The 21496-nt window shown below is 35.8% G+C and overlaps 2 protein-coding genes and 1 long non-coding RNA gene across 5 annotated transcripts; 2 read left to right on the top strand and 1 right to left on the bottom strand.

Moving 5' to 3' along the window:
- Window positions 1-1594: 1594 nt before the first annotated feature.
- LOC112557250 (FAD-linked sulfhydryl oxidase ALR-like) lies at window positions 1595-5073 on the bottom strand. Its single transcript, XM_025227031.1, is given in 4 exon segments — window positions 1595-2478; window positions 2480-2585; window positions 2950-3152; window positions 4919-5073. Coding segments are annotated over 4 exon segments (510 nt in total). The 5' UTR covers window positions 5063-5073; the 3' UTR covers window positions 1595-2421.
- Window positions 5038-9185, top strand: LOC112557324. Its single transcript, XR_003097943.1, has 4 exons — window positions 5038-5121; window positions 7190-7261; window positions 7736-7810; window positions 8976-9185. It is a non-coding gene; the product is annotated as an uncharacterized LOC112557324 (long non-coding RNA).
- A 1833-nt stretch (window positions 9186-11018) lies between these two features.
- Window positions 11019-21056, top strand: LOC112565645 (serine/threonine-protein phosphatase PP1-like). Of its 3 annotated transcripts, none has more exons than XM_025241245.1 (12): window positions 11019-11426; window positions 11816-11870; window positions 12660-12993; window positions 13153-13358; window positions 13621-13744; window positions 14885-14973; window positions 15932-16002; window positions 16233-16310; window positions 16985-17098; window positions 17359-17397; window positions 17504-17608; window positions 18298-21056. In XM_025241245.1, exons 4-12 carry the CDS (start codon window positions 13268-13270, stop codon window positions 18346-18348), a joined length of 762 nt encoding a protein of 253 aa, XP_025097030.1. In that variant the 5' UTR covers window positions 11019-11426; window positions 11816-11870; window positions 12660-12993; window positions 13153-13267; the 3' UTR covers window positions 18349-21056. The 3 variants fall into 3 exon arrangements, with proteins under 3 accessions (XP_025097030.1, XP_025097011.1, XP_025097019.1); XM_025241226.1 differs by having other exon boundaries at window positions 13637-13744; XM_025241234.1 differs by lacking the exon at window positions 11816-11870 and having other exon boundaries at window positions 13637-13744.
- The last annotated feature ends 440 nt before the right edge of the window (window positions 21057-21496 follow it).

Below are 21496 nucleotides of genomic sequence, written 5' to 3' on the forward strand. Positions count from 1 at the left end.
GGACCGCCGAGAGTCAGCACGAGCCCCAGGGTGGACGATCTCGAATTTTGAAATTGACTAAAATGTATATTTGATCAAATTGATTAGGCAGCTTTCTAAGCTTGTACTTTCTTAATACTACTAAATACTATTCTTTTGAGTGCTCTTTTTCTGCAATGTTTTTTTAAGCTGGTTGTTCGGCAGGTCAATGGAAAATACTTTAAGAGTCGACTGTAGTAATATGCGTTGGCCTAATTCAAAAACAGAAGGGCCAATTAATTAAGCAGGTCAAAGAGCTTTGTTGCCGAGTTTAATAAAACCAGCTTCGTATTTTTACCTGATTCTTTTTAAACATGGTAAACAGCTGCTTAAGTGCCACTTTCATCACTTTGAAAGTCGATCGTGATTTAAAAGTTCACTTTTTTTTTGTGTGTGGAGAAAAGCGTATGACGATAGGAACTGAGTGATCGCTATGGAACGCATGTAAGTCGCAGTAAAACTTGTTTCACTTGCGGTAAGGGCTCAGATCGAGTGTCTTGTTTATACACGGATCCGTAAAGCAGTACGTAACGGATGTATCACTTACCAACCCTTTCCTGCTGTCACCTAGCGATATAGCTCGAAACTGCCGGAAGCAACATTAGTTGAGAATGTTGCATGTTGGTGGAATCCAGTGGCCCAAAAGACCCATCCGAGTGCTAGTGTCTTATTCAAATGAATAGGTTTAGATCATTACACGATAATAATCACAAGATCTGAGCAGATAACCCTCTCCCGTTCGCGGGTACAAGCCTTCAAACATTGATATGCACACAAAATGATCCTATTTGTGACACTACATGAGAACGTTAATACAAAGTGAAATAGCTTTGAGTTTTTAACCTGAGCTATAAATATTTGCACTGCAGTAGTTCTTTAAATAAATACAGTTGCATCAGCTTATAATCTGCTCATTCACTTTGCCAATATTTGGTTGAATAAAAGTGAATTATTTTTCAGACTGTCTCCAAACTATTTCACCATTCAAAATCTTTTCCCAAGTTTTTATATCCACCCCAGCTTTTGTACAATGTACAGTCTTCAGACCTATTCCATTTCTTCTTGATGGCATTGAGGCCCAAATTATTTTCTGCTCCCCACACCATTTTTTATGCTCTGTTTAAACACTATACCACATTACAAAGGCCACCCTAGTTGTACATGTTTGTGATCCACTATTTGAAAATATTTTATTTCACCTCTTCAAAACGTAATTCACCAGTTGTTTAATTCTGAGGTAAAGCAAAGAAGCTTGCTTCCATTTTTTTCCCCATTTGGGGCTTGAAAACTCACCTGCAGTGTATGCAAATTAACCATTACAGTCTGCTAAGTTAATTTTACTTGTAGAGGTCAAAACCGCATCTGGCAAGAAGGCAAGCCTCCCAAATCTGGCAGTGAGAAAGGTATTGGTAGTAGCGGACCTGCACAATATTATTTTAACAATATCTTTGCTATATACAGGTAGAATTTTCGAGTCTGTCCATACTAATAGCATAATGAAGCCCAAGTGCATTTTTTAGAAACAAGATTAATAAATCCCTATAACAACTATAAAATAATTACTTGAATGAAAAAATTCTTCGAAATATCTTTTATTTTAAACAGCATATCACAGCTTCTACCCAAAATATGTAATTTTCCTTTTCCAAGTTCTTTTTGATAATGTAACTTAGCCGAAGTGGTGCATGGAAGCACTATCCTTAAAAAAAACAGCCCAGATATTACTATCGTCTGATAAAACTCTCAATGAATGCATGGTATTCTGAAATTCTTACTGACATTCAGGTAACAAATCCCTTACCTTGGTAACTGTTCTTCAATGATAGTTCAAAAATAATGGAATATTGACAGTACTAAAAACAAGTCTAATAAAATGCTACAGAACTGTAACTGAAACTACTTATTAACTTCTTTTGTTCTACGTACAATAGTAAGAGCACAATATATTTTTTTTAGCATATACATCCTTGGAAATTACACCTGCCATGAGATGTTATTCAAGTAAAGTTAAAGACTGTGTACTCAATGGAAAACAAATAGAAAAATAATGCCTAAATCCTTAAATCCTAAAATCCTTAAATAATGCCTAAATCCGTCTATCTATGCCCTTGATATTCATGACAACTGCAATAACGCTTCTTGGATCACCGCAACCTCTGTCAACATCTGGTATATGGATACATGAGCACATCAAATTTTTGCCAGGGAACTCTCGCCACTTCGCAAGTGGTCAGCCAAAGTAGCATATGCAGTGATCACTTCAAGTACATCGGGCCTTGACCATACCTTTCAGTCAAAGTGCCGGCCAAAAGACGAACTAGCTGAACTTCGGGCTTTGGCCAAAATATACATTTCAGCCATACAGATATATATATCCTGACACGTGTTCTGTAAAATACTGCATCACCCACAACTACCATCTTTCCATCCATCTCGCCATCTTTCATTAACTTTGGAACAAGTCAAACTCTGGTTTTCCAAGCTTCTTGTTTACTCTGTTGTGTAGCTCACAAAACCACTGGGACAAATCATGCCGATTGGTGGTAACAGGTTCATGGGTCTTCAAGCTAGGGGGAAAAAAACCCAAACAAGCATTTTAATTACTATACTTGGGTGCATTTTAGATAACTAATAGCTGTATGTTTTATGTTAATGATGAATACTTTACCAGCTCCTTGTAAGAAATCCAGATAAAATATTTAAAATTTGTACTTAAACTCTAATCAAGACCAAGAAAAAGGAATCTTCACTAATACAAATCGAAAGCACAGAAGCTACAGCAACGAGGAATAAAGCACCTTAGCCTAATATCATATAACACACTTGACCTCAAAAATTGAAGATCAGTTACTGGCCATTCCCTCAGAAAAAGTAAAGACAGCAGTAGTAGTAATACAATATACTAATCAAACAAGAAGATTCAACACATACTCTTCCCTTAGGTCAGCAGCACAGTGTTTACAAGGGTAGAATTGAGAAAACAGTTGTATAAACTGTTTCATTTCGCTCTGCTGTTGATCAGATGGCTTTTGGGGAAAGTAGGCAGCCATTGTATGAAGAAAAGACCAGGTATTACGGCCAAGTTCTTTTATGTCGAGTGGACATTCATGCCGAGACCCAGATTTTGGATGTTCCTAAGAAAACAGAATTACCAAATTGAATGTAAGAAAAAGAACTGAGCTTGACTAAAAGTAATATGTCATTACATATCAAATGAGAAATTTGTAATTCAACATGAAATAAAATGGCTACAACTTGCTTTCACATTCTTCCTTTGTTCTCTCAAGAATAAAACCGTATAAACTAGTTTTTTGCAAAATGTCTCTAAATTATTTATATAAAATACAAAGTTGATATGGAATTGAATATTATTCTGAAAGAAACCTATGCCTATATCTAGCCTCTGAATGTGTGATATTGATTACTTAGGGTTAGGCTGAAAAATATAGTACTGAAACAATGCAACACATCCAATTCTTGTGTTTGCCTTTATTATTATTTCCAGACTCAGAAAACAAGAAAACAATTTTAAACTTCACACTGACACTTAAAAATGTAACTTCATCTTTTATCAATATGGAATGGAGACCAGCATTGATAATGGTATAGCAGATATCTACATAAGCAGAATACAGCTTGAAGGGGGGAACAGCTTTAAGTACTTTCCAAATAATGCAGCTGCATAATTGACATTTGTATCAGGATCATGATAGTAACAGCAGCAATGGCTGAGTTGGATAGGGTCTAACTCAGCTTTAACATCAGGTTTACCATGAAGTGCAATCTGTACAAATCCCTCATAGTACTGATCCAGCTTTATGGATGTGAAACATGGACTCTGCTTGCAGATACAATGAGAAGAATCCAGGCATTAAAAAATAAGTGGCTAAGGAGGCTGCCCAGATCTTGTAGAATGAACAAAACCAGGAATGAACAAAACCAATGACTTTGCATAAAGCATTGTTGCCACACTCTCAGAACGCCAGGAACATGTACCTGTCAAGCAGCATATGCTTTTTTTCTGGTTTGGCCATGTGACCTGGCACAACACTTTGTTGCAGAGTGTACTTCAAGATAACTGGGAAGGATGTCAATGCCACAATGTAGTAGTAACAATTGGATATCATTTGCCTAGGCTGTGAACCTGGCATAACACTTTGTTGTAGAGTGTGCTTCAAGGTAACTTGGATGGAGGTCAATGCCACAGTGTAGTAGCAACAACAAGCTATCATTTGTTTAGGCTTCATAGCCTATTTATTTATATTGAATGTCTTCTCTTTAAGTCACTTGAATATTGTCTGGGTCTGAGTTTTAAGCTGATTACAGTATATTTTGTTAACCATTAAAACTATAAAATAGTTCTAAAATTTTGGACTGTTATAAATATATAAGAGTTCTTGAAGCTGTTCAAGTTTAGTGGACTGATGAAGAAATGGCTTTACGAACGCTGCGTGCAGGACAGGCCTGCTCACTATCACCCAAGCCCTGTCTATCCATGACATCTCTTTACAGGGTTGGCTGCCTTGCCGTGATATAGCCTTAGTTGGTGGCAGGGCGTAAACCACCAATCCCCCTCCCCCTGTCTATCCATAAGCTCCCCCAGTCAAGGAACTAATAATTGAACGGGTATGATAACACATTTAGTCAAAGACTAGTGCTAAGAAAATTTAGTTTTAAACTGTCAAAAATCTTTTAAAAACAGCAAAACATCCCTAGAAAAATTTTCGTGATAAAAATGCACAACTATGAGTATGAAGACTTCTGACTCTAGTCACTAGTGTTCTGTCAGCATGTTGTGATCGGCGTATATTTGCTCAATGTGCATGTGCAATGATCACGCAATCGTAAACACAAAATCTTTCTACACATTATCTTAAGGGAAACCTAGGCGTTCGCCTACCTCAACAGTTTTACCTTGTACCTTCATCCATGCTTTAAAATCTGTACATGTACGACATGATACAGAGGAACCCGAATATCCAGGGCGAAGATGACTGTGATCTTCATGTGTAGCCGACATCGTGTAAACTTCCGTCTGGAACATTTCCTGACCTGCGCAGTGGTGGAATGATTGAAAATGGCTTCCAGGAGCTGCAACGAAGGGTAAATGTGCAGATAGCAGGGATAGTTCAATTTCGTGAAATACGTTTATAAATCTCCTATTTTTCAGTTGTTAAGGCAATTATTTAGCTTTGAAGTTAACGGGTTTTATTTATTTATTATTGTGCGAGTGTCATATGCTAGGGCAGCTAGGCCGAGAACCCTAAATTATAGAAAGAAGAATCTCTTATTACGGGGTCACCCTCAGGGGCTATGTTGTTAAAGAGAAGAAAACTTGACTAAACCCAACGTCTTTAATAGAGCAGTAACTAAGATGCTCCACTGAGAGTGAAAAGTAATAATAAGAAGAATTAAGATGAAAACGACGCGACATAACTTTTAAGACTGATGAAATACTCATAGTAGACACTATTTTGGCATTGATCGTAATGATCATGACCACATTAAGAAAACAGGGTAGCATGTTGCTGGTGAGCTGACTGGAAATGTTCAAATATTATATCAGGTTTGAATGGCAGCTTTACTTCGGCTTCTGGTTGGTTTACCTTTAGCTGGAGAATAGCTTCTCTGGAACATAGCTGAAGATGCTCTATCTTTAAGTTAATCGGGATGAACTTGCATAAGACTTAACATAAGTTATTTTTTAACAGTAGGGTTGTAAATGAGTTGACCTGCTAGACCTGCCTAATAGGAAAATCACTATCTGTATCACTCAAAATTCTTATTTTCTATAGCATCATGAATCATGACATTTTCTCAATTGCCAGTTCAGTTGCTTTTATCTCTTGTAAGAAATTTAAACTAGCCTTGCTGTAAAAGCAAACCTTCAGAATCACCCCTGTGTTGTTTATTCCTTGTTACTCCTTGTGAAGTACAGGGCTGCAGCACGTAGGACTTCTATAGCCTTCATAAACTTATGTTCATGAGATGTACCTATTTGCATGAATGAGTACTTGACCAGTCACTGAAAGACAGCTCAAATGATTGTAATAGTGCAGTTTTGAATTTGTCTGCCTGGGGCATTAGACCTTGCAACTTTTACCTGTAATCATCGTAAAGTCAAAAAGTAAGATTCATGGTAGTAGTTTTGGCTACAAATATCAGTAGATTTTGACACATGACAGTAGTATACTTTTGTGTCCAATCCCATAGTAGGTCTGTAAAAACTGCCCAGTGAAATTATTTCCTTGGTGGGAAAGGGCTATGTTTCCTAATTTTAAGTGGCAAAAGCACATAATGATTGCTATGTTAACTATTTATTGGCTCAAGACAACAGTTTGATGGTGCAGCTGTGTGAGGAGTCCTTCCCTCCTTGAAGCGTACATTTTAAATTCAAGTGATAGGCTTGATGAAATTTAATGAAATATTTATTAAATTATAAGAATTAAAAACCCACTTTACAGAATTTCTATTGAAATGGAAATATAAATTTTATAAATGTAACAGTGTGGCAAATGTGTGTGTGTATTAGTGATAGCAGTTCATTCTTGTTTAAATCCTGAATGTCCAATCCCCACCAAATTTGGCAGAAATGCTCTTTTTGCCCACAGAAGGATCGTGGACTGTATTAGATTGGTATATGTGGGTCTGGGGCATGTTTATTTTTCCCCATTGTATGATGTTATGAGTGGCTTCAAAGAAAAAAAAAAAAAAAAATCAGTGCAGAGTAAACTGTGACATATTTCTGCTACACAGAGCAAACTTGAAGGTACACTTGGAGAGAGGGAGTGAACAGGGAAAGCGAGTCACATGACAGCTAACAGAAGCTTAATTTTTTTTTATCTCTCCCTTTACAAGAATTGGGTGGCTACATCTTTTACCTTTTTCCTTCCTTTTTATCTGCTTCATGATATGCCAAGTCAGGAAATTGGACATCACCCGAGTTAGATAATGCATGTGTGCATATATATATATATTGTATTGAAACTATTATACTTTAAAATTCATAGCTGTATTAACAACAAAAGCTCATTGAAATCTCAGTACAACAAACACATTATCTGCTTAATTCATTCATGATCAATGAAAAAGGCATTTAGATGGTGCCTTAGATTTTGATAACAGGGTAACATACAAATTTGATTTAGACAGGAGTGGTTTTGTGTTTCAGGTGTGTCTCTACTGAAGAGGGGCTGGCATGAAATTCCAGAGATTATGTGTTGTTTAGGAATGATTGGACTTGGTAAGACAGCATTCAGTATTAGGGTAGTATTTCACAGGTTTGCTCATTAAAATATTTTGAGTGAGAAATAAAAACAATGATTGAAACTAGTTTCTTCACATTTTTGCAGCTAAATTAGCTCACAAAGCAGTTAGTCCTATGTATTGACATAGAAGACAAAAGTGATAAAATTAATAATTATTGTTAATTTTTTTTTCACACATGTTTGAAGAAGTAGATCAGACTGTTAGTAACTACTTTGTGGTATTCTTGCAACCTATGCAAGTAGCTAACAAAAAGTTTACATAAGATGTTGAGTATAGTGTGTGCTTGGGGTTGTCAATAAGGAATTTGGGTATTTAGTAGGTGAGAGATGTTAATGACTGTACAGATATGCCATCTTGGAATTTCTGTTGGCTTTTAATGATCCTTTTTGAAATGTTGAAGCATAACAAATTATTACTTGGGTTTGCTTTTTCCCCCACCCTCCACTAGGAACTTGTTTTGTGGGAATTGGCTACGCTGTTTATGACAGAGACATACATCATCGATACAGAATGGAGTACACAGGTATTTAAAAAATATTACTTTTTAATATAATTTTAATATAATAATATAAACGTTTTTGTTCAGCTTTTTTTCCTTGTCTTTAATGGTTCCCATTACCTTAAATGGCTAAGGCTGAACTCCAAATTAAATAAAACCTAGCAGCTTTATATTAAGTGAATCCTGATAACATGTACTTCAAGGGAAAAGCACGGACCTTCCAGTTACAGGATGGACAAAACAATTTTCATGACTGTGCAAGCACATGCTTCTTAGCAGCTGCCTGCAAAACTGGAAAACTATGCCTTGACAAAATATGGCAGGTTAATTTCTAAATTGATAACTGTATGGCCTTCAAATAATTTTATAAATATCCATATGGCCCTTAGCAGTAAAAAGACTCCTCACCTCTGTTATAAAAGTACTTGCTTAGAGATAAATAATCTTTATAATTTAAGTTAAACATTATTATTCTGTACATTCTCTGAAGTTTTCTTAAATTTTTATTTGAAGTCTTAGGTTTTCACTTCTTGTTAAGGATTATTCAAAAACAGAAAGAATGTGTATACAAAGAATACAGTAGTATAGAACCATAAAAACACATAATAATAATTGCAAAATTTGTAAAGCGTATACTTGCAGTCCTAAGGAATATGCTGTTAGTGCTTTAGAACAAGAATGAAACATAGACAGCATATGAGAGATAGAAAAACAAAACAAAAAGCATATGAGCTATAAAAGAATAAACAACCGTACTAAACGAAGAATAAACTCAGATGCAGAAAACACAAAGAGGAACCAAATAACAAGAACAAGAGCTGAGAGCAATATGATATTGCAAAAGGAAGGGTGTGAAAAATGACTAGCATAATGGGAAAGGTTCATTTCACACTGACATGAACTACTATTAGATAAAATAGTTCTCACATACACAAGTCTCTGTTTATTACATAACCTGTTGAGTTAAATTTTTTTGCATTTATTTATTACAGTAAAGGTGCCATGAAATACCGTTTTAGTAGCATTGCCTATTGGAAACTGAAATTCTGTTTTTAGGCAGATTTATCGCACTTAAGAGGCTTCATGATCTTCAGATACCTTAAAGACTTGTAAATAGGTAAGGTTACTTAAAATATACAATTTAAGTATGTTCATATTTGTGAAATTTTTTCTTTCTTTTTGTTTACAGTTGTTCGCGACACAGATGTCAAAAAGAATCTTTTAGCTAAAAATGTGTACAATTAGAAAAAGAAACAGTCTTTAATCTTGTGACTTTGTGCTCCCATAATATAACCATTACAAGATGAAAAGAAAGCTTAACAGAAAAGAAACAGAGGTGTAAAGAAAGAAAAGTGTCTTGAAATGTGTTTTGATTGGAATAAAATGGTTTGACAAGATTCTAAGACCTTTAAATATTGTTTTTATATTAGTGGCTTTTTATGCAAGTTTCTAGCATTATTTTGTGGTAGCAGCATATTTGTGTGCTTTGTCATGTGCACTCACATATTTTAGTGTTTGTTGAGAATATGGAATATATTTTAGAGGAATCATTCTTTAATTTCTCAGCAACTTATATGTCCTAGGTGCTTCAGACACAAGATTATTTTGATCCTAGGCAATTTTTTTCCATCTCTATCACGTTAACAACGAATAATCAACTGCATTCATGGCTTTAACAAATGACATTCCGCAGCTCATTAGACTGCTGCATTGAATGAAGTTATGTGCCCTTATGTTGGATATCGTGGTATAGATCAGTAGTTTATATTTCTCTGAAATTATCAATATAAATCATAATCTCTGGTGAAACATTTACATTAAGTTATCTGTGTGAAAGTTGGGGCTTGTGTAGACTGAACTATATTAGTAAAAGCTAAGGGCCATTTAATAACGTCAGCTAATAACTCCAGGCTCCACATAGAACTGGTTAAGGGACCAACAGGGTGGCAGATTAGTCCAAATCGATGGTCTGATGCTTTCTGTTTTGTATTGTGTTTGCTCAAATGATTCGCGGATCTTTATTAACATCTACGTGATGCAATAACAGACCACAGACCATCAGTATCCACTTTTTGCACCCTCCTGGACGCAAGAGCTGCTCTGAAAATGTGGATTCACGAATGGTGGATTATCTTGCTCAAATTGGCTTATCATGTATCATTTTTTCATTATTTTTTGCCAGTATGCACAAACACCCCACACAAAATTAAGCCATATACATAAACGATCTTTGTCTCCATATATCCCAATCTTGTGAAATGTTTGCAGATGACACCACAATACATGCACACCACCAACAGATTGAACCACTTGCATCCATCATACAGCTGAGTGCTGACGAGCTTCAGGCTTGGACTGATTCCAACCACATGTCCATCAACCCCCAGAAAACTGAAGTCATGCTTCTAACAGACAGAAAAGACAAAACCTAGCCACCCCATTTCCTAGTATCCAAATTGGCACTCAATCAATAATGGAAGTACAGTTCCACAAACTCATGGGTGTTACCATTGACAATAACTTATCGTGGTCCCAACACATCTCAACCACAAGTAAAAACATCTCCAAGAAAGTCTACCAGCTGTCAAGAATAAAACATTTCCTTGACACTCACGCAAGAAAACTCTTCTATACCACCAACATCCAGTCAGTCATTGACTATGCATCCACCCTCTGGGACTCCGCTAGTGGAGCTTCCATGAAACCTTTAGTTAGTGTTCAGAGGCGAGCTGTCAAAGCCGTTCTGCTAAAACCGAAATTAGACCAGAGTGACTTCACCTCTCTAGGCGTCCTTCCTCTAAAAAACAGACTTAAATTTAACAAATGCATTTTCATGTATAAAATACTGACGGGCAAACTATCGCCAAGACTCTCTACTATTTTCCTCCAATAACTCTAGAAGCTTCCCAAAACTAAATATTGCCATCCCTAGACTAGACCTCTTCAAATCAAGTCTGAAATTCTCAGGAAGCGTGCTTTGGAACAGCCTCCCTCTCCATCTCAAGCAATTGCACTCCCTGAACTGCTTTCGACGCCATCTATCTAAACAAGACAGATACATATGTAGATGAGGCCTCTAGAGATTCCTCCCAACTCCAGGTGACCTTGTAAATATATATTCTCAACCATCACCTTGTAAATATCCACCCTTCTTTATGTTTATTCAATTTTTTCTATAATGCTTAATTAATTCATTTATTTAGTTAATTTCGTTCCCTGTAAAGGGCGAGGGCTAAATGGAAATTAAAAGCGCTCAGTTGCTTATTTTACCCCTCGTAAATAAAGAATTGTAATTGTAAGCCTGTTCAGTACTTCAAATATACTTAAATGCTTGGACCTACAAAATGCTGAAGAATGGAAACAAATCGCCAGATCATCAAGGCGCAACTCTAATGCACACGACGCATGCTCTCGTCTTGACGGCGGTTCAAAATGACGAGGGTCGAATCTCAGGGGGGAGTAATCTATCGGTACACCGTGCGCAATCGATCCCAAACTAGTGGGTGTCATGGAAACTGGATTTGCGGAAACTTGTGATGCAGCTGGAATCTCCCGTGGTGACGGTCATGTGACTGAATCTTAATGGCGCGTGAAGTCACGCTGAGGAATCAGAGCGAGCAGATTACATCAGATTACGCAGGTATATTGCTTACGATTTTGTCGACATTACAAAAATAAACGATGGCAGTGACCGGACTAATAACTGTATATATGTGGTACACAGCAAAGATAATACCTGTCCATAGGAGTCAAGGTTCGAGGGTCATATGTTACTGAGTGATGTACGAACACTGTGTAAAAATGTGTGTGGCAGAGTGTGACAATGAATTAGCGACGAAAAAAAAATTGATAAGCTAATTGAGACTGGAAGTGTGCATGTCATACTCCTTCTGGACAGTCCATATATATTTATTATCAAAGAGCGTGTGGATTATTAAAATGATATGATTGTTCTCAGCAAGAAATAAACATTTTTCCCAGGGCGTACGCTCGAATACCGTCGTGAATTTTTTTTTTTTTTTTTTGCAGCTATAAATCCGATCAACCAACGATTCGATCATTGATTCAATGGGGGAAAAATTAGGTAATAATAAATGAAATATTTGTATAGCGCTTACACTCGTAAGGAACATATGCTCTTAAAACAAGATTGAGACATGGACAGCAATATACAAGGGACGGAAGAATATAAACAGCAGTACTGACGATGAATACAAATATAATAATAATAAAAAACAACGAAAAGAGGATGTCAACAAGAAGTAGCAAGAACTGAGAATATCGTGATTTTGCAGAGGAAGACGAGTTGGAGAGTAGGAAAAGTGGAAAAGAGGGTTGGGGGTGAAAAAGAACTATAGCAGTGATCAGACTTTATATTGTGCCATCAGATAATAAGCTTGCATATTGAACATATGTGTGTGTGAAGGAGATTGTTGATCGAGCGAACTCAATATAACGCTGGTCATATAATTTTATGTGCAACGCCAGTTATGCATGACGACCATTAGGCGCAAATATTAGTGGACATTCCATCCCCACCTCCACTCTCACAAAATAACTGAAAAGTTTGAGGTTAACTTTAGTCTTCTATTTATAATTTATCAATAGGTGTCATACTTAATTTTAACAAAAAAAACCACCAAAAAACAAAACATGATGGTAACAGATGGGGCTAATAGTAATACAAAACAGTAAAGTTTAAATTGCAGCATTAATTGTAAACTGCACATCATGTAATAATATATAAAACTGGACATCTGTCAAATATATCAAAATAGCACACATTGTAATTTATACCATTCTGAGAAAATGTTTTCAGAAATTCTTAAAGTTTGGCCTCTTCTGTCTTCATTAATTTCATTTTTGCTTTCAGGAATATCATCTCTATCAAGTGAAGGATGTTTCCACATGTAACATCATGGTGGTTTTTGATTATTCATCAGAACTTGCTTTACCAGTGACCTGATTCAGCTAAACTGTGAACTGATGCATACATGTGGTTTTGGCTATTTGGGAAGAATTTTGATTTAAAAGGAAGCCTGAGTGAACTGCTCTTCAAACTATTGGCACTATTGTGGATTTATCTTAAATTTTCCATTAATTTAGTGCTTGAGCAGCTACTTTAAAAAATGATGAACAAACCAGACTTTGATGTGGATTCTATTATAAGCCAGCTTTTAGCTGTAAAAGACCAACCAGGAAAGCAGGTATGCCTACTTGGCATTTTTGAACAACCTAACCTTCCATTACATTTTACTGATCTATATTTCTTTCCTCTTGTTTTTCAAGCCCCATCTTTTTTACTGGCTACAGAAAATATTCTTTTACATAATCGCTTGCTTGCTTGTCCTTACCATGTGTACCAGGTACAGCTACCAGAGACTCAAATTCGACAGCTATGCCAATTATCGCGAAGCATCTTTTTGGAGCAACCCATGCTAGTAGAACTGGAGGCACCTGTCAACATTTGTGGTGATATCCATGGGCAGTATAGTGACCTGTTACGCCATTTTGAGATGTGTGGATACCCACCACAGTGCAACTACCTTTTCCTCGGAGATTATGTTGACAGGTATGGGTACTTTTTTCACCTGTCTGGAAGAAGTGTAGGGAAAAAAAAATGAAAACAAAAAAACAAAGAAAGTTGTGTGAACAAAAACTTGCAGTTGTTCTTTTTTCAATACTGTGATTATTTTCACAGCCATAGCATACTTTAAAATACATAAGAATTAAATTTATATGCATTTATGTCTCATATTTTCCTTTTCCTGAACTTAGATATTGTGTGTTTGCTGGATATAAAGAATTTATAACTAATCATTCTTTTGCAATAGGACTCTTTTATTGCAGGGGCAAGAGATCACTTGAAACCATTTGCCTTGTGCTGGCTTATAAGATTAAATACCCCAACAATTTTTTCCTTCTGCGAGGGAATCATGAATGTGCATCAATTAACAGGTAACTGAAAAAATTGTTGTTGTTAAAAGCTGTAGTTAAAGATAAACTTCAAGCTATGGGTGGGTTGTTTTGGGGGGAGGGGGTACACAGTGAACATTTTTCTTTACATTTTAATCATTTCAGCTGCTGGGGATGTAGATATAGTGTTACATGAGTAGCTGTCCAATACTCAGATCGATTCATAAACTATTATTATTATTAATGAGCACTTTTATGGTACATCTCCTTACTTGACAGCAATGTCAGTGTGCTTTACGAAAGAGTTTAAAAATATTTTCTTGATCTGAAGCCAGCCTGTTCTGCTAGCAGTTCCTTGGTAGTGGTGCTGATGTGATTCTGGATTACTTTTTGCATGACTTTGCTTGGGTCACTGATTAGGCTTATGGTTCTGTAGTTTTGGCACTGTTTGCTATTTCCTTACTTTGAAATGGATATGATTATAGTGATTGCATCCATTCTTTGCCATTCAAAGCAGTACATTCCAAAGATTCAGCATGATTTACCTTCCTGGGGAAGTCTGCCCTGATACAAAAATCTACATGTCATTAGGTTTTTAAAAAACCCAAACTGATGCCTGTGGATCCGATCAATTTGTGATGTCTTCTAGTCAAAAAGAACTGTAGCCACCAAAATGTAAAGAATCATCACAAATGCACAGTGGCAGGCATGACTCATTAAAATGACATGTCAGATAAGACAAAAAGACAGCAGATCTGTTGAATCAGTTAGGTAAAGGACATCAATGTTAAAGTGTACATATTATGTATTTTAACATATGATGCAAGTATAAAATCTTTTAATTAAACATATTTTTGTTGATTCTTCCATTTTAGTTAAAGAAAGCAGCTGTTCTACTACATTTTAAGCTCGACTTGTAAAGACTTCTGATTGACTGCCATTAAATACATTTTGTTGCTCTAGAATCCACCCAGGAAGGATCTTTATGTGTGATGATTCCTTACTGGCATCACATCTAGGCTCAGTTTTGAATATAAAAGAAATACTTCTTTTACTTTAGAATCCATGTGTAGGACTTAAAAAGTTTTTGCACCAATAAAATGACTTAAGAGTCTAATCAGACCATTCCAGTCTGGGCTTAATTACCCTTTGTTCTCTGTTGCTGCTTTCGTCTGCTTACAGAATTTATGGATTTTATGATGAATGCAAACGACGATATAACATCAAACTATGGAAGACATTTACGGACTGTTTCAACTGCTTGCCAATAGGTATGTCATGGGCTTTAGTTTATGGTCCTCACACTTTCTTTTAAATATTGCAGTTGCTACTTATGACATCACCACGTGTTTAATGTACCATGACCATGCATAACATCACCAATGATGGCATAAAACTGGAATATGTCTTGTTTCATGCCGGTCAAAGATGGAGAAGGGTCACACAGATTCATCACTTCAATAAAGTATATTCTTTTTCTTAGCTTAGACTAGGTGTTTCATAATTTAAAGCTACTTCCATATTTACATGGTTATGTGTCAATACTTTGGTTACTTTCATTAGTATCTTACAGTAAATATTTTTCTTTTTAACATGGAAATGGGTAGAAGCAAATATTGGCAAACTTTAGAAGACAGCAGTACTTCAAACAATCTGACAGTGTGCCTATTAAGAACAAAGTATGTGCTTGAGAACAGAGATGATTTAAGTTTATATTTTTAAACTTCTGTTTGACACATTTTTGTCTCCAATTTCTCATTTGTATTTTAAAAAAAAAAAAGAGGGGGGGGGTAGAGAGGGTGAGGGGTGGGGGCAAAGGCTCTTACAGGCTAGAGGCCATGTGAACAGTGAATATGATCCATTGTGCCCATCCTTTCCCTTTCCTGATACATTATCCCTCAGAGCATGTGCAGGGTGGGCAGTGGGAGTTTTCCAGCCACAGGCCTAAGTAGGCCTGGAACCAATGACCTGCTTTACTGTCAAGCACACTAACTACTAAGCTAGTTTCCTTCCCTCTTATATGAAGAATCTAGTATTTACAGAGCCACCACCACTATATCATTGATTTCTCTTGTTGCAGACCAGTTTATTTTGTTAAATTTATCTCATTTGTATTCAGTGATTGTAATATTTTCAGTACATTATTTTTAATCTTGGTTAGAATTACTGACCTTTTACAGCAATATAGCATAAGTAACATTTTTTCATTATTATGCCTTTTAATATTAGCTGCTCTTGTGGAGGGAACTATATTTTGCATGCATGGTGGATTATCACCGGACCTGGTAGATCTTGACCAGGTAGGAACAAAAAGTTCTTTTCATTTGAATTTTTGGAAACAAGTTAGAAAGCAGTACTTGTTTATTCTTAAACAAGCTTATAATTGACAAAGGACCAGGTTGCTTCAGATACATTTAAATAATTAGTTTCATTGATTTAGATATGGTAAATTAAGCTTTTTCTAGGTTTTGCAAGTGAAAGCTCACCAGACATCAAGAAGAAAACTAAAGAATATGTTTTTCACCAACAGCTAAGAGAAATAGAACGCCCACTCGACGTACCTGACCATGGGTTAATTTGTGACTTGCTTTGGGCAGATCCAGATGATGTAAGTAATTCAGTTTTAGCTGTGTACATCTGAGCTGGTATGCACTTGTATATATGTTGGCAAGTTTATATTTTTGCCCATTCTTTTCACTTGGTAACTTTGACCTGTAGAAGTTTCAGAGGAACAAATTTCTTTAATTGCCATATAAAGTTTTTACTTAGTCTTCTGTCTGATGCCACAAATTTTTAATAGTTTGACATGAACTTGTTGGTAGATGTGCGTGTGTGGTGAGAGGATGGTGGTTAAAACCTCAGAAAAAAAATTAAATGAGGGAGTGGGGGCAATGGGGTTGGTGTTTTATGCCAAGCCTTCTGCTAAGACTATATCACAGCAAGCAGCTGTGACATGAAGAGAAAGAAAAGCATGCCCAAGATGAGATCCGAACCCAGAACAGCCAGTGTCTGGTGAGACATGGTGGCTGTCTCAGTTGTAGCACTTGATTTTTTTTTTCTGGACAGAAGAGCCCCTTCTTCTCATCTCCTCTCACCCTCAACTACCACTAACAAACTTCCTTCTGTTCATTGGCCTTTAATCTCCCCTGGGATGCAGAGAGGGTTCTTTTGGTGTTATGGTATTTAATTTACTGCAACTCAAATATAAACATTTTCAAACTAAATGTATATCATTTATGCATACTAATGAAGCTGTGACCAATAAAGACATTAATGTTTCAGGACATTACTGGATGGGGAGAAAATGACCGTGGTGTTTCATACACCTTCGGAGGTGATGTGGTCAGAGAGATGTTACAAAAATTTGACTGTGGTCTTATAGCTAGAGCACATCAGGTATTGCTTGTTTGGTATTGTGAATAAAAGTTTATGAAAGTTTATGCCATTTAGCACTGGAACCTTTGTCAGCTACTTTTACATGCATAGGAGATGATGCTAACTTCGTCAAGCTAAATGCAATGAATGCTAAAGTGAAGAATATATGTGAATAATCTGCCAAGGCTAAGGACTATGACCATCATTGCTGTTGAAAGGTTAATTTGATGATGATATAATTATGTATAAAAATTGCATATTGATTTTTTATCTCCTTGCAGGTAGTTGAAGATGGTTACCAATTTTTTGAAAAAAGAAAGGTGAGACAAAAAAAAAATGACTGGTTAAATTAGTTTTAAGCAAATGAATTTTTTAAAGACAATAAAACTAGTCATAAAATTTGTGTTGTTATTCATTTTGTGGCAGCTCGTAACACTGTTCAGTGCACCAAACTACTGCGGCGAGTTTGATAATGCCGGGGCAGTGATGATTGTCACAGAGGACCTTACATGCTCTTTCAAAATTCTTCCTGTGAGTGAACTTTTAACTTGGGTTTCTAAATTAATGCTGTCTTATTGTGTAGTTAATTGTACATGCATGTACCTTTTAGAGAGCAAAAACATAGGGGTAGAGATAGGAGCAGGTGCCCATAAATGAAAGGAATAAAAAGGGGGAAGAAAAATGCTGACAAAACAAGATGGTGGACGCAATGTCAGGACTGTTTGTAACATATATTGATAGTATGTTTTGTTAAAAAAAAATTGAGTACCAATTAATTGCATCTGGACTAATGCTAGTTTGTAAAAAGCCTTGCATATTACATGCATCAAAGTGTGACATGGGTGAAGGGGATGCAAATAACAGCGATACCATGTGAAACACAAAAGCTTACACAGCAGGACCCAAAAAAGATATCTATAGCGATAATAAGTACATTCCAAATCTAGCATAACTGCCGAAATCTTGTGAACAGTCAGCCACCAAACAAAACAAGAAAAAGCAAAACAGCAGACATCACATGACCAAGCAGCAGCTGCCTTTCCTCCACATTCTTGATGTTCAGAGCCTTGCATCAGAGTTTTGTATGTGGATTAAGAGAAGGAGCTCAAATAATCTTGCATTTTCCAGCAATTATTATAGACATAACAAGAAATTGTCATGAAGATATGCAGATGTACATAAATAGAAAACTGTATTTCCAATTCTTCTGTTTTCCACAGCCAGAGAAAACCAAGAAGATAGCAGTAGAAAGCAAGAATGGAAAGAAGTAATGAAGTATCAGTTTTCATCTTAAAAGAAAAGACCCTGTATAATGCATTTACACACCAAAAACTGAAATAAATACACAATTGCAAGAACATATATTCGCTTTATGGATTGGCCAGTGTATAGAGCAGAAAACATTCTGCTCAGATGTTCGATTTCTAAGGATACTTTGATAAATACATGCATTGTCTAGATTTTTGCAATTCAGGCACTAATGACTTTAAATAAATGTGACATACCTTGGATTGCTCTAATTTGCATGAGTTGAATTCTGTTTATGGCAAGTTCTTGTTTTAAGCATAACTTTTGCATGCAGTTTAAGATAACTGTGGCCTAAGTTCAGGACCTGTTTGAGGTTTTCATATTTAGCACAGCTTGGTAATGCTGTATTGGGTATGCTATTAATTTGTGCAGGACATTTTGTTTAGAAAATATTTTTGCTGACAGGGTCTGTACACGAGGTTTAGTTATTCTGAGTTCCTTTTCACACTATTACAGATGAACAAATACTACAAATTCATTTATAACATAAAAGATAACAGAACAAGCTAAACTCAAATTTTCAAAATGAAGCAGAGGAATTTAATCAGCTATTTGCAATTTAAAGAAAAAAGTAGAATCCACAATCTCTTAATAACATGCAAACATATTGATCATTTTCTTCACAGCAATCATCGGATGATCACATTTCCTAGTTAGATATGTGCAAGATGTAAGATAGATTTATTTTGAGAAGATTCATCAGAACTTGCTACAGCTGTAATTTAATGATAAGTTTAAGCACTTAACATGTATATAGACTTTTTAAAAATTGTTGATTGGTGACATTGCCTCTGCGCATTAAAGAAACAATGTGCATGCTAATTTTCTATTGAAATCAAGAACTTTTGGAATATTGTTTTGTTTTTGAAAGAATGGTGACTTTAAGCTCGTGTACATGGATTCTTAATAAATGGCAGTCTTTAGCACTGCCCATTGTGGAAGGCAGTTTAGAAACCCCTGCAGCAGTAGCAAGAACTTGGAAGATACAATTGTTTTCCATGCTTGATAGGGTTAAGAGATCAATGTTTTATATAAAAGCTTTACTCGGATTTAATGCAACTATTTACATTCCACTGGGCAAGAGAGATGATTTTATGTAACTTTCTTGTTTGCACTTCCATAATTAGCACTCAGCAGGCATGATGTATACGTACAAAATGAGCATAGTTTATCTGGTTTTTAGTAAAGTAATGAAGGTTCACCAACTATTTTTACATAATTTCTAATACTGAAAGCCAGTAAGCATCTGAGTACTCAGGGATGCTGCAAGAAACAATCCCTTGCTCAACTCTTTTAATCTTTGTGTAGAAATGGGAACCATGGGAAAAACATTCTATTTATATGTTTTCTTATTTTAAAAGGTTTTGTTATATATGTTTGTTACACCTATGTTTTAGTTAAACATAAAGCAATACATTGTGAGTTTTTATGTTGTTTGTGTGCAAAAATCTAGTAAACTTTTGAGATTTTTGTTTTGTATATCTGTATTGATTTTTGAGAAAATTAAATTTGTTCTGCAGCAAAATCACATTTATTTATTTATGAAAGAACTTTATATGTACCTAACACCATTCATATAAAATTTTAGAATATATACCTACAGAAGGCAAAGCTACCAGACAACTATAAAATATTAAGTTTCCAAAAAGAAAACAGTCAATACCCACAGAAACATCTCAATCATTTCACAATGTTGCAAGTTTATATACTTCGCAACCACAACAGAGAAGCACTTCATGTCTGTTTGACCACAAAAGATTTGGTTTGAAGACATACACCATAATTGGTGGGTGTGGCAGAGGAATTTTTGTGCTCGTCCACCATTTTATAAACAAAGTTGCCAGCTCTATGTAACAGGTGCCACATGCAGAGAAAAAAATAGGGAGCCCAAGATGTGATCTGAACCTTGGACAGCTATCCTCAGTGTATTGGTGACAGCTAGGTCTGGCGATTAGCAGTTAGCATCTACACCATAAAAGGGTTGGTTTCCAAAAATATCTTTCCCTTGCATAAAAATAACATTTTCATGGGTAGAAGGACTCTGTAAGGGAAACAACTCACCCCACACTGCTTGACATAGTGAATGACAACAAAACTTACAAAAAAAAAAACTAAAACATTGGAGCAAACTGATTTGTCATGCTTATCTAGCTTGTTTGAAAGTCTGCTTTAACCATGCATTTTAAACAAACTGTTTTTCAAAAAAACACACAAGGCCAGGAATGGATTTCTGTAAGTTATGAAGATTCATGGCACACAATATGAAGAAAAAAACATGGCAACCAAAAAATGACAAAAGACAACCAACTGTGATTTGAAATCAATGAAATATTAGATCTGTGATAGATCCAGAATGAAAAAATAGCTTGTTTCAAATTGTTAAATGTCCATCATAGATATGAATTCCATAAAACATCTTAATAAAAACAATATAACATCCACATTACAACAATAATTTCAAACTGCAAGTAACTTTTCTTCTTTATCACAGAATATTTTTGAAGATGCCTGATTACGGTTTTCTGAAAACTAGCACTTGAAATTGTTCTTAGTTTTGGACACAAAATGCCCAAATGTTATAACTAGAATTCGTTTTTGGTTTCCCCAATCTCACTCCAGAGCACCCAGTTGTTGGTCCATGGTGTAGAAAGCAAATACTTAAACAAAAAAAAAAAAACCCAACAAAAAACAAACCAAACCAAAAAGCCCTCCATGCTTAACCAAACACACACACATTACCCCCCAGCCCATGACACGGATTAGATGCAGCACCATGGTATATGACAGCATATCACAAGTATGAAGACTTTCTGAGTTTACAAATTTAAGCACATTTGTATCTATCATCTGCATAAACCCCACAAAGATTAGAAAATATATACAAGCAACAGAGGTAATAATATATACTGACCTGTCAGTGATCATAAAAGCTTTACTTTTCAAATCGAAAATTAGCCAGGAAGTCATTTGCTGTCCAATAAAGTATAATGATATCAGCTTACTGCTAACTCTGACTATAGCAACCTGCCGTGCTGTAATAATTAAGAAGTTTGCTTGTGGCAATTCTCAACAATTTGGCTTTCACACAAACAATGAGTCTCCTACATTTTA

This window comes from Pomacea canaliculata, linkage group LG1 (genome assembly GCF_003073045.1).
Source record: "Pomacea canaliculata isolate SZHN2017 linkage group LG1, ASM307304v1, whole genome shotgun sequence".
Taxonomy (NCBI): Eukaryota; Metazoa; Mollusca; class Gastropoda; order Architaenioglossa; family Ampullariidae; genus Pomacea; species Pomacea canaliculata.

Coding starts and splice junctions, on each gene's coding strand:
- LOC112565645 (XM_025241226.1), top strand. CDS start 12,916: ATGATGAACAAACCAGACTTTGATGTGGATTCTATTATAAGCCAGCTT. Junction 13,359..13,636: donor CTCGGAGATTATGTTGACAG/GTATGGGTACTT, acceptor CTTTTATTGCAG/GGGCAAGAGATCACTTGAAA. Junction 13,745..14,884: donor GAATGTGCATCAATTAACAG/GTAACTGAAAAA, acceptor GTCTGCTTACAG/AATTTATGGATTTTATGATG.